Source organism: Diplotaxodon limnothrissa, linkage group LG6 (assembly GCF_057381915.1).
Source record: "Diplotaxodon limnothrissa isolate DT_005_m linkage group LG6, D_limnothrissa_male_GT1.1, whole genome shotgun sequence".
Taxonomy (NCBI): domain Eukaryota; kingdom Metazoa; phylum Chordata; class Actinopteri; order Cichliformes; family Cichlidae; genus Diplotaxodon; species Diplotaxodon limnothrissa.
In genome coordinates this window covers 15,307,210-15,320,823 of record NC_140601.1, presented here as the reverse complement: position 1 = coordinate 15,320,823, position 13,614 = coordinate 15,307,210, and the positions used below count along the sequence as shown (strand labels likewise).

Sequence of the window (13,614 nt, the reverse complement as noted above, 5' to 3'; positions counted from 1 at the left end):
ATATATATATATATATATATATATATATATATATATATATATATATATATATCTATCTATCTATCTATCTATCTATCTATCTATCTATCTCAAGCCACATCATTCATTTCACCACAATACAACGACCAGACATTTCAGAATAAAACACAATTTACACTTTACTCCAGGTTATCTGAGTAATTGATGAATGTGTGGACATAAGATTTGAATTCACCATTCTGTCAATTCTTAACTGTGCATTCAAGCATAGACACAGTAGCAAACCTTGCATAGTAAAACATGCTTGCTACAGTTAACACTGAGAAAAATATAAAAGAATAGGCATCCTTCCCATGTGCTTTAATATTTGGAAAGGTCAAAGAGGTAATAAATACCATAAAAAAAACCCACTATAATAGAGAAAATGAATAATTATCCTGCTGAATAAAAGCTATCAGTGACAGCAAAATTTGTATGTGATCAAAACTGATGACACACCCAAATTTTCAAGGGGACTTATCAATTAGTTAAATATGTACTCTTACAATGAAGGATGCACAATACACACTGACAAGTTTCCCCGTGAGTCAAAAACTCCGGTTTCAGACCCCTAAACGCTCAGTTTCTTCCATTTCTGCCTCTGCATAATACCAAAGACATCCGACATGATACCTGTGAGCACAGCATCCACAGCCGTCAGATGGTTGTTTTGTTTGAGTAGGTCTAACCACCTTTTTTCAGCCAATTAAAAGAAAGGCAGTTTAAATAGAGGAAGCTAAAATGGTTTGTTTCAAACAATTGATGGACCGAGGGGCTGCACCCAAAAATATTTTGATGTATGAATAACACAGAGCTGGGGTACGAGAATAAAATACGGCGGTGGAGACGACCACAACGAGTCCCTTTTAACTGTAGGTGTTAAATTGTTTGAGTGTCCCATCAGTTTAATAACAAAAAAGCCCCATCAGTACAAACCTAACCACTACTCCTACTTCCTATATTACCTAAAGAGTTGGGTCTTTTAGATGCTAGGTGGATGGGTGGGTTATTACTTGACTGGACAGTGGTAGCAGTGCAGGACACTGAGGACGTGGAGGCGGAGGTAGCCATCACCACTCGATTCGTCTCCATGAAGGCATCCTGGAAATTGTAGAGACACTTCTTCTTGCCGCCGGTCTTCTTCTGCTCTTTGGCTTCTGAAGAGGAGCATGAGGACGAGGAGGATGACGACAAAGATGATGACAAGGAAGAAGACGAGGAAGGGGGCAGAGGCGTGGGCAGTGAGGCATGTTCCCCTTGGGGGCAAATAGATGATGTTGGAGGGAGGGGGACATCAGCAAGTGGTGGTCCAAGCATATCACCTGTTGGGTTAGGACAAAACATAAGGGAAGACATTGTCTTAACGATTCTTTTTAAATGATTTCAATATGATTGGTGATTTGTGCCGTGCCAGGGCGGCTCACCTGGAAGCGATTCGGGCAACAGCACAGACGGATTCCAGCTCTTCATCACAGCAGCGTCCCATAAATTCTCAAACTTGAGCGAGAGGCACTGCAGAGAGCTGTTCCAGTCACCTGCACTGCCCGCACCGCCGAAGCAGTTCTGGTATACATGCTCTGGTAAAGACGCACTGAAGGCTGGCTGCTTGGCCGCCGAGTGGTTTGATATAGGGTTGGGGGGCAGAGGCTTAAGGTGGGAAAAAAATGTGATTAGTAAGGGAATAATGAGATGAACAGGTTTGAGTTTGGCACAAAGTTCAGGACTGCTCTGTTCTTTTTGCTTTTTCCCCCCTTCCCCTAGTTTAGGTTCAGTCTGTCCCCTTGTGGCAGAAAAAAGGAACTGCAGTGACACTAAATGAAACTAGCGTACAACTAATCTTAGGATTGTTCTTGGAACCTTAAAAAAAGAAAAATCCCCAGTGATAAGGAAATGAATCAATTTTCCCCTTAAAGACACTTTCAATGCTAGAATTCTACATACTGATCGGAAGAATACAACTTACGTCTACCTCTAAAAACTTGTTATCCTCACCTTGTTGTGTGTGAGAGGTGGGCTTGGTGGGTAGAGTGTGGGGTGCAGGAGGGGCCGGGAGAAGTTGTGTAGGGGCAAGTGGCCGTGGATGTGTGGGTACAAGTGGAGGGCGGGGTGTGCAGGGGGGGTCTTGCTGTCTGTGAAGAATTGGTGTCCAACAGCGGGGGGAGGAGGCGCAGCGTGGAGCCGACTAGGGGGCAAACACGTGGCGGGGCCCAGGGTGGAAGAGCTGGGGTCCTGGTTGCACACGTGGCACTCGCAGGCATGCTGGACCTGCTCTGCCTGAGGGTGGGGGTAATATAGGTTTGAAACACGTTGATTTAAAAGAGTAATAACAGCTAAATCATGTATCAGAATGTAGTAGTGGAGTTCATTTTTCCAATTCAGCTCCATCGAGGATTTCATTATTATTATTATTTTAAATTAGTGTGACTACACTACCAAGTTTTTATCTCCGCTCTTACATCAGAATTAAACTGATGTGCTTTTTGTGTCACATGAACATTAGTAAAGTGGGTTCAGGTCTCATCAGTGCCACTGCACGGATACACGGATACCCTGCCCTGCAAATAAAGCACCTCGTTTCGTCAGTAACAGCTGTACCTGGAGGTGGCAAGGATCGTGGCCAGATAAGTGTGGCATTAGCTTTAGTTATAGACTTTAAAAGACAAACGAACAAATAAAATAAATAGCAAATGTCTTCTAGTCTTTAATCCACACAAAGAGTATAAGGGGACTTTCACTGATGCACAGATGACCACGTCTAGTGTTTGTATAGTAATACCACTCATATTATAATGGACTAGCAACTCAAATTAATACTGAAACTACTGGAACCACATTGAAACTGAAATGAGCAAACCCAGTCTAAGCTATAACAAAAAAAAGAAAAATTAAAACAAAATTTAAATTCATGTAAAAAAAAAAAAAAAAAAAAAAAAAAAAAAAAAACCACGCTCCTGCGATAACCCCGGGACCCACAGCAACAAAGAACATTCTTGTTCTGTGATCAGTATTTTTAGATCTCTCGTCACACAATGAGTGCGTCTGAGCATATGGCCCTTAAAGGAAGACGAATGAAGGCTCGTTGTATTTGTATAAATACCTGCTGGTGGTTGTAGGAGGGTGGAGGACTATTGGTCTTTCCTGAGGAAAGCTGTTCCTGCTGCCCTGGGGGCTCCCCACCACCCTCGCTATTAGCTTCCTCCTCGTCACCCTCCGATGAGCTGCTGCTGCTGGTAATGCGAGGAGACTGACACAGAGAGGTGCAGAACAAAGACTGAATTAGTATGTGAGGACAAAACATTTCCCAAATTACCCGTAACCCACTCATAATGAACTGCAGCTTCATCATCCAGAAACCCGGCAGGGAAATTCACAGCTAATCTTGGGCATTTTTTGGGGGCTGTAGAGGACTCACCCCTGTCTTTAGCGCCACGTTTTCACCTTCCCCGTTGATGTCGTTATGAAGACCGTTCACAGCAGCAGTCACCATACTGTTGTCCTCATAACCACTCATAGGGTACATGTCCCCAAACTTACTGGACAATGGAGGCACTTCGTCATCATCGCTAATGCTACAACAAGAGAGAAATGAGAAGTCAGGAAGAAGAAGAGACTATTTATCGAAATATCAGTTCCACTTTAATAGCACTTATTTTTATGTTAACGCTAAGATTGGGGAAAATACTAATAGATGACTTACAAAGTGTTGGTGTCTCCTTCAGGCAGAATGAGTCTCGGATGCTGCTGGATGGTGATGGGAGAACTGGAGTTGGAGCCGGATGCTGAACTGCCGGAAGAGAGGCTAGGAGGGTGCACCCCTGCCAAGAAGTCCCGGGGAGGATCCCCTTGCATGGGTAGTTTGATGTGGAGGTCTTCAGCGATAGGAGAGTCCATTATGCCACACGTTAGGATGTGAGAGAGGCTACAGTCGTCACATGTGCACCTGTTGAAAAAAGTTGAGACAAAATTTATATTGTGATACTGATTACAGGACTCTCTCAGTAAAGTTCTTACATGAAGTATTTTAAAAAGACAATTCCCATACAGTCAAATGAGTTAAGTGGCTTTTTTAATGGCGGAAAATGGTCTTCAATACATCACATGTTGACATCTCGCTCTCCCATCTTTAAATAGGTTCTATAGCAAAGTGACAAAAGTCTTGAGCCACACCAGTGACATGACCCTCACCTCATGTCACTGCTGATTTTCAGACCACCTCTTGTGTAATTTGGCATACCTTAGCCTTGGCTCCCCATTTCTCCCTTCCTTAAGAATGGCTTCTTGATAGCCACCCTTCCACCAACATCATTTCTAACCAGGCTACAGTAAACAATAAATGGTTACAGTGTCAGATCTTTGCTGGATTGGTTTCTACTCCGTAAGGACATGACTTTCAGACGCTTTTCATCTGCGTTTTTTTCCCTCTCAAAATTTCTCAGGACACCCTACACAGCATGTAGAGATGTGCCATGTTTTCAGCTAATAGCGCTTTGTTTTTGCAAAGACACCAGTTTAGACCTTCAAACTGTTATCTTATCATTTTTAATAGAAATCGCATTATGTGTAGACAACACTGTTTCATCCTTTGAGTTCTTATGCTGGAATGATTCATAGGTCAGTGTTAGGTGGCTAACAGAAAGAAAAGAAACCTCTGAAAATGGTCAGGTACAAGGACTGCACTGAAAAAGCCTGAAAAAGACTTAAACTATTGCACGAGCCCACAAAAAAAAAAGAAAATAAATTCTGGCTCCTTGGAAGCAAAATATAAAGAAATTGCTCAAGACTTTTGCACATAATAATAATAATAATAATAATAATAATAATAATAATAATAATGATGATAATACCAGCAAGTAGAGGGGGGTTCATTTAATTTCTTCACAACTAAACATAACCAGTCTGTTCACTTATTTTATACATGTTATCCTTTTTTTTTTCCCCCTGTGAAGATAATTTGAATTATTTCTGAAATTCACTGGACTAAGAGTAACGTAATCCCAGGCCAGACAGGGACAAGCCACTGAATCCTGACAGCTCACCTTCTTCTGTAATTGCAGTTTGGACAGTCTGGAATACTCAGACGAGATGACAGCATTCTCATTGTGTCTGTGAAGTTGTTATCTCCGGTGGGGGATTTCTTACTGTTGGGTAACTACAAAAAAACAAAAACAGAAACCATTACAGCGCTTTGAAGGACACAACTGTAAAACTCCATTGTAAAATGACAGCGTCATAATCATGTGCCGTACCTGTTCTTCTATAAACCTTCTTTGCTTAAAGAATTCCCAGTCCTCTTTCAGCATTCCCTGCTTTGTCTTTAAAGTCTGGAAACAGGCAGATAGTAAGAATCAACAAAGACTTTAGAAGCTTCACAAATCAAAGACTGAAAAAAAATATCTAAAACAGTCACACAGAGTTTTCATTTCACTTACATTTTTGCTAATTAAAGACTTGTGTGGCTCTGTTCTTTGGTTGGTAATATTCTGACCCTCCACCTTAAAAAGCATCTACAAAAGAAACATGTTACACAATTTATTATTCTCTGTACTGAACATGAGCGTTACACAAGACATTCTTTTACTGCCCTGCGTACCTGTTCATCCACATAGTCATCAATCCTCTTCTCACAATCCTGCCACTGAGCGGCCACTGAAGCCATCTCCTGCTGCAGTTGCTGGTAGCTCTCTAATAACGTCCTGTACGTATCTTCACTGTATGAATCATGGGAAGCTGTGCCATGCCTGTGGAAAGAAAACAAAAGGAAAAAAAACCAAATAGGGATTAGGGATAAGCCTGCTGGCTTATGGCTCAGTACTGTGGAAGCTTGTTCAAAGGCAGCATCTGAGAAGGTAATGTGCAATTTGGGTCTTTATTAGCAATCAAATCATCACGATGAGCGTCTAGTCATAGAGTCTTCCTTTAAATAGAAGTGACGTCTTACCTAAGCTGTGCAATGAGTGCCGGTAAACTGCTGTGTAAGATCGGTTCGGAGAAAACCAGATTCTCGAAAAGGTGTTTGTTGTGCAGCTCCCAGGTCACCTGAAATTTCTGGAGGTGCTCATTTTCCTGGGGAAGAGCAAAAAAAAAAAGGAAATAAAATAAAAGTTAAGAATGCGATGAATATGTCAAACGTGTTATTGTATGTGGGGGAACAACACTCGGACGAACCAGGGTGAGCAGGAAGCTGCTGATGGTTCGTGCAGCTTGACAGAGGGCGTTGTATTCCTCCAGCAAAAGTGAGATGAACTGGTGGGCTTGAGGAGGACCTTGGGCTGCAGCTATGGTCCCAGGTGGTCCCGTGTTCTTGGAACCTGCAGAAAGGTGCTTCAATAGACGCACTTTCATTTCCAAGACGTATTCCCGAGCCTGCTGCTCCAACCGCTGGTAGAGCTGATAGGGATCCTTTTCACAGAGTCTGCGGGAGAAAAACAATGAACATAATGTGGGAAAAGAAAAAAAAATTCCCCATCTATTGATGCTACCAGCACGTAAAGCTCTTCTTTCTCTTGTAACACTGTCTGTACAGTTTAAAATCTCCCAATGTGAGTCACATAGTTTCCTCAATTACATCATATTAAGTAATCCAATAGGCTTTTTACGGGCCTGTGGACTTGTTCAAATACACTGGAAAAACAAACAAAAAAACCCAAAACAAAACAAGGCAGCAGTTTCAGTTTGTTGACATCAGCGCAAAGGCTCCCACGCCTCTGGTTGTTTTCAGAGAAGCTCCCTGTTAACAGGGACCTCTAGTGGCCAAACACACCCCTGAAAGCCCCTGAAAGAAAGACCTGAGAAAGAGAGGCAGGATTTCTGGTCGTGGTCATACCTGTCCACCAGCTCCTTCATGCCCTCCTTGTCTCTCTCTAGAGGCTGGTCGTGGTCATCTGCAAGTGGCGTTCCCGTCTGTCTGTAGATGTAGCGCACCAGGTAGCGAAGCTCCGACCAGTGGTTCTGCAGCTGCTGCGACTCCCTCTCCGACTCGGCAGAGATCTCCCTGTAATTCCCACAAATTCATTAAGAATCAGTGAAAAAAACAAAACAAAAACAAAAACGCAAGGAATCAAAGAGTCAACCTGAACTGACCGCCTCTCGTTGCAAGCTTCGCAGCTGCACACTGTATCAGCAGGCATCGGCGTGGTGAGGTCCGGGGCAGGAAGCATGGGTAGAGTAGGCGCAGCAGTGGTCAGTCTGTCCCCTGTGGCTGCCTCCTGGCCCAAGTTTCCATTACCCACAGGCATGTGCAAAAGAAAGTCCTGACTCTGTAGGCATTATGAAGGAAAACAAAGACATCACAATAAGGCATTGAACAAATCCAGAAACATTTTTATTAGTTTACTGTGATGCTGATCATTTTTCAGGAGCCGATGGTGACACTGGGCATGTCGCACGGCTGTCCAGAAAGCTGAAAATAATGTGCTAACATATAATATGAATGTCAATCACTTCTCTGTATTTAAGAGCATTTTTAATCATTTCAGTTGATTCCTCTTCAGTCTCTTCAGCTGTGGCTTGTCATAAAATAATCTCTGATCATCTCATGGATCTGGCTCTGGACACTGTGACAGCTACAAGGCCCTGAAAATGACTGCTCTGATATGTCCAGCACCACATGACGCTCAGCCTATTTACGTTTATAACGTGTTGGACAGTAACTACAACTGGGATGAGCACACAGTGCAGTCTTTTTTTGTTTAGAGAAAAGTTACAGTTACAATTGACAAGCATCAGGGCCGAGATCAGCAAACCACTGTGAGAACTGACTTATAATGTCACACCATCATTCACTCATCACCAGAAAAAGCACAGCATGGGGCAGACTAGATAGAGAATATATGTGCAAATTTTCTTTTCTGCAGCTATTTCAAAATAAAAGCTCTCCAGTTGCTTGGGCCCCTTGACTACAGGACCATAATGCTGTGAGTCAGCAGAGCACGCCCCTGCAGTTAGGATGCATTTAACAATACATTTAAGAGGAAGCCAAACCCAAGACCACCATCCAAGGCTAACGCACCAACAACTAAGAAAACATAGGACTGAGCTCCAAAAAACAAATGTTTGGGAGTTTTCAAAAGCAACTCAGACTGAGACTTTGGATGAAGAACAAAAATGTAGGCGCAATCTTACCACCTGCCTACAAATAAAAAGCAAAATTCCTTTTAGAATTTGCAAGAACGGAAACAAAGTCGAGTCGCTGCCTTTGTAAATTTGTCTGTACAAAAGTGCTTTTATTAATTACAACTAATAATCACTCCTACACACATTCAACCAGGAAAATAAAAAGTCACTTTGTATTATAGGGGGAGAAAAAAAAAAACCCCACTGATTTCAAATCACAAGATTTTTCCACAGGCAGTCTGTCATAAAGAAGCTCTTTATATACAGAGTAACTGGAGCGCACACTCAAACACACGTCATCTTACAACACAGGCCTGAGAGGATATTTTCAGTCACACTTGGGTGTGCAGAGGAGAAAGAGAGAAAACTAATTAAGACGACAACAGCAACACTGCCACTTATTTTCTTAATTAATCATTAGGAGTATTAAATGTGACTACGTGTTAAAATAAAGACTTAAATCATTATGATTTTTATAATTAGTTCCTTCATTTTTAGATACAGATGCAGCTAATGCCATAATCACAACTACATTTTTATGTACCATTTATTATATATCAAAAGCATTTCATCCACTGAGATACTTTTTGTTTAATTAATGTACCTGAAAAATTGAAAAAGTGCACATTTCAAGCTGAAGCTTCTAGAAGTCGCTCGTTGAATCAATTCAAGCTTGTGCAATCGTATTATTCTGCTTCCATCATTACGTTCTTACAGCAGCAGCTGCTGCTCACGGTGGCTGCATCTGTTTCAGCCGTTCTGGCACAGAACCAGCAGTGCCAGGTGAACGCAGGAGCTGCATCATCCACTGAAAGACCGCAGCTGTGCACGTTAAACTGCAGATATGTGGCATCCGTGTTGAGCCAGAAAACCGACTGAACGGCGGAATCGAGCAAAGGCTTGACACGCAGCACTCTCTCTCCATGCACAAACTCTTTATAACTTTAATTCTCTTCACACTCATGTGACTTACCCCTAAAGACTGCTCTAGAGTAGTATGTCGGTCCTCCTTCTCCACTGTGCGCCTGCAGTCAGAGCACACCCACAGAGGCAGCTGTAGAGCACTGGGAGTCTTGGCAGGCTGTGCCGTACCGTTCTGGCCTGAGATGCTTGCCTCTGAAGGCACGACAGTGTCTTTACGCTCACATCGACACAAGAGGCAGCGATCACCAGCAGTGTAGGGCGCTCGCTGGTTCAGGCCAAATGTGAATGGGGTCTGTGGTGGGAAAGAAAAATATATTAGTTTACATGAAGTCACTGTGTTTGATTAAAATCCCCTAGATAGAAATGCAGTGGCTGTTGTCATTTATTACTTAAGGGAATAAATAAAAGCAGGTTATTTTTTCTTCTAATAATAATAATAATAATAATACAGATGTTATTTTAGAGGAAAACTCAAGTTTGTGATCACTTGAACTGCTAACCAATCTAACATTCACAACCCAATGTACTCCAGGTACAACAGCTGTTTGAACAGGCCCGCTGTACTTCATTAAATCACAGGAACTTTAACACAGAGTCCTTTCAGTGCGTGAACCACAGAGGGGCACAAACACGTAATTAGAAGCTAGAGGCTTCAATTAATGATATACACACTGACTGCTTGTGACGGTGGGTGGGATGGCTATGGGATTTTAAGAAGAAGGTTGACTTCCATCTATTTCAGCTACATTTTAAACGTGTACTCCTGGAGACTGTGACTCAGTGAGTACTCTGGGTTAGAGCGGGGCAGCTTTACACTTAACGGAATATCAGCATCTATCCAAACATGATATGGCCTCCTAGTACAGCTATGGTATGAATTTCAGAATCCTATGTTTCCTCCTTCTTAAATTATCACATTCTCAAACTCAGGTGTCGATATTGTAAATTCTTTTTTTTCTTTTTTTTTTAAATTAGTGTCAGAAAGTAGCTGAACATTGTGTGACACATGTTAGTTAATCATTTACTCATTTGCGTTGTATCCAACTGCTCCTAATCAGTGTGTAGTGTTTCACACAACAAACAGGAGAGTTGTAAAGTGCCCTCTGTTGGACAAACTATGCAACGCCAACTCTCATAACATAGTTGAAAGGCATTTCTCACCCTTCTTCCTTACCTTTTTAATTTCCATTTATATATTATTTATCCATTTATTATTATTATTATTATTATTATTATTATTATTATTATTATTATTATTATTATTATTATTATAAAAGATCAGCGAAAAAAGCAAATATTTGCAGACAATATCTGCTCACTGATCAATCAGTTGGGTTCTCTATGATAAACAGTACATTTCATACATATATTTCCTCGTTCCTTGTTCAAGTTCATGTTCGTGATGTGTGTTGTATGGATTTGAATTCTGAGGAATAACGTCATTAGTAATCAGGAAAAAAAAAAAGGCAGTTATCAACACTTAAACCCTACTGTTAAAAAAATAAAAAATACAAATGCTGGAGCATCTGAATGTATGAATAACTGAGGCAAGTCCTACCGAATATGAATAAGTTCCATACTTAAAAATGACTGAATTAACAGAAACACTGAATGTTTAAATCTTGAGTGGGTTTCCACCATTTAGCATACACACAGTTCTATTGTCAAGGTGTGTATTATTCTGGTAAACTGGACATGTCTTTGAGCGACAAAGGTTCTGTATCATTGAGTGGATTCAGAAACCCTTGACTGTACTTTACCTGAAGGACTCCAGAGAAGTCAGCATTCACCGGTCCTTCTGTAAACTGTGGTGTAACGCCGCTGTTCACTTTGACCTGATGGACACAAAACAGCTCATAGTTTACAATGAACTCATCCCTTTCTATTTATGCAAGTGATCAATTACACTAAGTGATGACACAGTTTCTATATTACACCTCAAAGCTTCTAATGTTTTCTGTATTATTTTCTGGGTTTTATATTCGACTGCATATATATTTATACTGATAAACCTCTCATAGGTTCACACCAGTACACACTGCATACACAGAAAACCTATAAACAAAAGTGCCCAAAAATGATGTACGCACATTTAAGGAGTCAACTCAGAAAAATTATAGCAAAACATAATCTCTATCTAGCCATGCACAGACTGGCAGAAAAGGAGTCGTAACTGATCATTTAGACTAAAGGATTAAATTCAAGCAGTTTCATGTTATGTAAACTTAAACGACAAATTACTGTTGCTGCTGCAGGCTGACACAAACCACCATGGTAGTAATCGGTGCTATGAGAAAAACAAGCTGGCTATCTGTGCATGTACTGTTAAGCATTAGTAATAACTGACATTTAAAAATAAAAATGAATGCTGCAGTAAAACATGCACATAAACATATTGTAAATGACCTGAACAACTAGGAATCCAGTTTATATCAAGGCTCTCTTCTTTTTAGTAACTGCTATACTGTCACCTTGCACTATATAGTATATAAACACGTACTAGACAGTGTATGCTTACTTTATGGATGACTAAAGTAAGGTGTTTAGTGCTAACAGCATTGGTTTTTCTTTCTCTGTGTTTCTCTCACACACTGAGATAGAGCGAGGCTGAGTCACTGAGATAGGTGCAGATAGACTGGTATTACTTTGAGGAATTAATTTTTAATTTAATTACCGTTGTCTTGACAGTTTTTCAAGCTAACACTAGCTCCTGCACTATGACTCACAGGTGTTTCTCCTGTTTAGCATAGGCCTGACTGAATGACCGGTCTTTGTTTAAGCTTCATGATATTTTGTGTACAAAAAGAGTAGACAAAACAGCAGTGGCTCCAAGTAGTCACATTTGGTTTTCCATAATGGTTTAGCCAAGAAATGTCTTGTATCATTTACCTTATTAGCGCAGCAGTGAATTAACAAAGTTAAAATGAATAAAGTTACGATGAAATAAATGAAGCTTGGTATGACTAGGGGTATTTTTCTTTATTTTCAGCGATATTGTTGTTACCATGAATTCTTCTGCCCACTTGTAGCGGAAAATCTGATACTGTAACATCACTAATCCCAAACAAACAACACACACACACACACACACACACACACACACACACACACTTTCTACGTGAGAGACCAGAATAACTACAAAAGCACAATAAACGTACACAGAAGCACAGACAGGACATAGTTCCCTTCGATGCAGAATACAAAACACTCAAGTGTTATTTACGCGACCCATTAAGCTAACCAACATCTCCGATCTTGTAAATAAGCTTGCTAACCATCTTAAGATTTCACTGTTAAGTTTCACTATCGTGGTATTGAAGTATACGGGCTCATTAGGCTAACGTGGAGGAGGTAGTCGAGTACTTTAGCTGGTCCTCTGGAAAATATGACCAAGTTAAACTCAAACCTTTACAGACTAGAGAAATAGAGAGAGAGAGAAAAAACGACGGAAACTCGGAATTTAAAAACGCAAAAACAGTGATGAGATTGTTAGTGCTCTTGACTGTTAGCATAAGCTAGCATCAGTGTTTACCTAGGTGATAGCAGCTTTTGAGCCACCTACGTTAATCTTAATGTTATTCCCGAATAACTTTGATTCGAGCAGCCCAATCTATACCTGTGCTAGCCATACACAGAGAAGAATATTAGATCAACCAACTGCTTGATTGTGTCTAAATCGTTGTCGATACACCTACGACCTCTTAACTTAAGCTAACGATGGTAGTGTTAGGATTTCGCCAAGACTTTAGTAAGTTAGCCTGACGTTTAAGACAGTGTGTTATATTACACTGGGGACTGTTTAACTGCTGGCGATTATTTCACAAAGAATAAACAACTATTATTAGCTGTGATTAAGCCGGTTAACTACCAGCTACGTTGCACTTGTTAGTTAGCTAGCTAGCTGCCTTCCTCGCATCAGTCTCGGGCCCAAATCAGATGTGTCGTTGATAACGCTCCAAGCTGCTCGCCCCTGTTTTGACATCCAGTAGTGTGACACTCTTACCTCGTCGTTTATGCCCGTGATGGATCCTATATTCCCGCTGCCTGCACTGCCAGGTGTCAAAAAGCCGACGACAGAGGCAGGTGCTGCTGTTCCCTCACAGCCCAGGGCCGAAGCAACCCCGGCCTTGCCACCGCTGGTATTGCAGACAGCACTGCAGCTACTGCCACCGCCCCGCTTGTTCTTCCTGCGTTTAGCCCCCCGTTTAGCATCGGTTGGACTCATTTTTCCCAATAAAAGAAGCGAGACAACTTGCCGTCCAGACTTAGCAGAGTCTCAAGTGGAATGCCTGTTGTAATCACTCGCGTATAAATCCTGGATAGCAGTATAGAGACTCTCAAAACGGCAGACACTCAGTTCCATCAAAGTGCAAGCCGACTTCATATATTCCAATATGGCCTCTGACTGGACTGCCTCAACCAGGGCTCAGATCGCGTCGAAACGTAAATGTGCGTCCTCACCCAGGCGCTCATGGGAAATTGAGTTTGCCATGGGAAATCACTTTCTAAGCAGATAACAGGGAGAAAGTTGTAGTTAGCGGAGATAAACACTGACGTTGA

At 41.4% G+C, this 13,614-nt stretch overlaps 1 protein-coding gene across 1 annotated transcript in view; it reads right to left on the bottom strand.

The window, feature by feature from the left end:
* Positions 1–13,441, bottom strand: part of fam193a (family with sequence similarity 193 member A) — a 17,422-nt gene extending 3,981 nt beyond the window's left edge. The window contains exons 1-17 of the mRNA XM_085356848.1: positions 13,058–13,441; positions 10,815–10,889; positions 9,104–9,346; positions 7,099–7,274; positions 6,842–7,009; positions 6,184–6,430; positions 5,957–6,081; positions 5,609–5,756; positions 5,448–5,522; positions 5,265–5,339; positions 5,055–5,167; positions 3,716–3,958; positions 3,431–3,587; positions 3,116–3,262; positions 2,011–2,292; positions 1,443–1,665; positions 984–1,340 (exon numbers count right to left, since the gene is read on the bottom strand). Coding sequence (XP_085212974.1) covers positions 984–1,340; positions 1,443–1,665; positions 2,011–2,292; positions 3,116–3,262; positions 3,431–3,587; positions 3,716–3,958; positions 5,055–5,167; positions 5,265–5,339; positions 5,448–5,522; positions 5,609–5,756; positions 5,957–6,081; positions 6,184–6,430; positions 6,842–7,009; positions 7,099–7,274; positions 9,104–9,346; positions 10,815–10,889; positions 13,058–13,279 — 3,076 coding nt within the window. The 5' untranslated portion in view covers positions 13,280–13,441. The remainder of the gene's footprint in view (positions 1–983; positions 1,341–1,442; positions 1,666–2,010; positions 2,293–3,115; positions 3,263–3,430; positions 3,588–3,715; positions 3,959–5,054; positions 5,168–5,264; positions 5,340–5,447; positions 5,523–5,608; positions 5,757–5,956; positions 6,082–6,183; positions 6,431–6,841; positions 7,010–7,098; positions 7,275–9,103; positions 9,347–10,814; positions 10,890–13,057) is intronic.
* Positions 13,442–13,614: the final 173 nt, after the last annotated feature.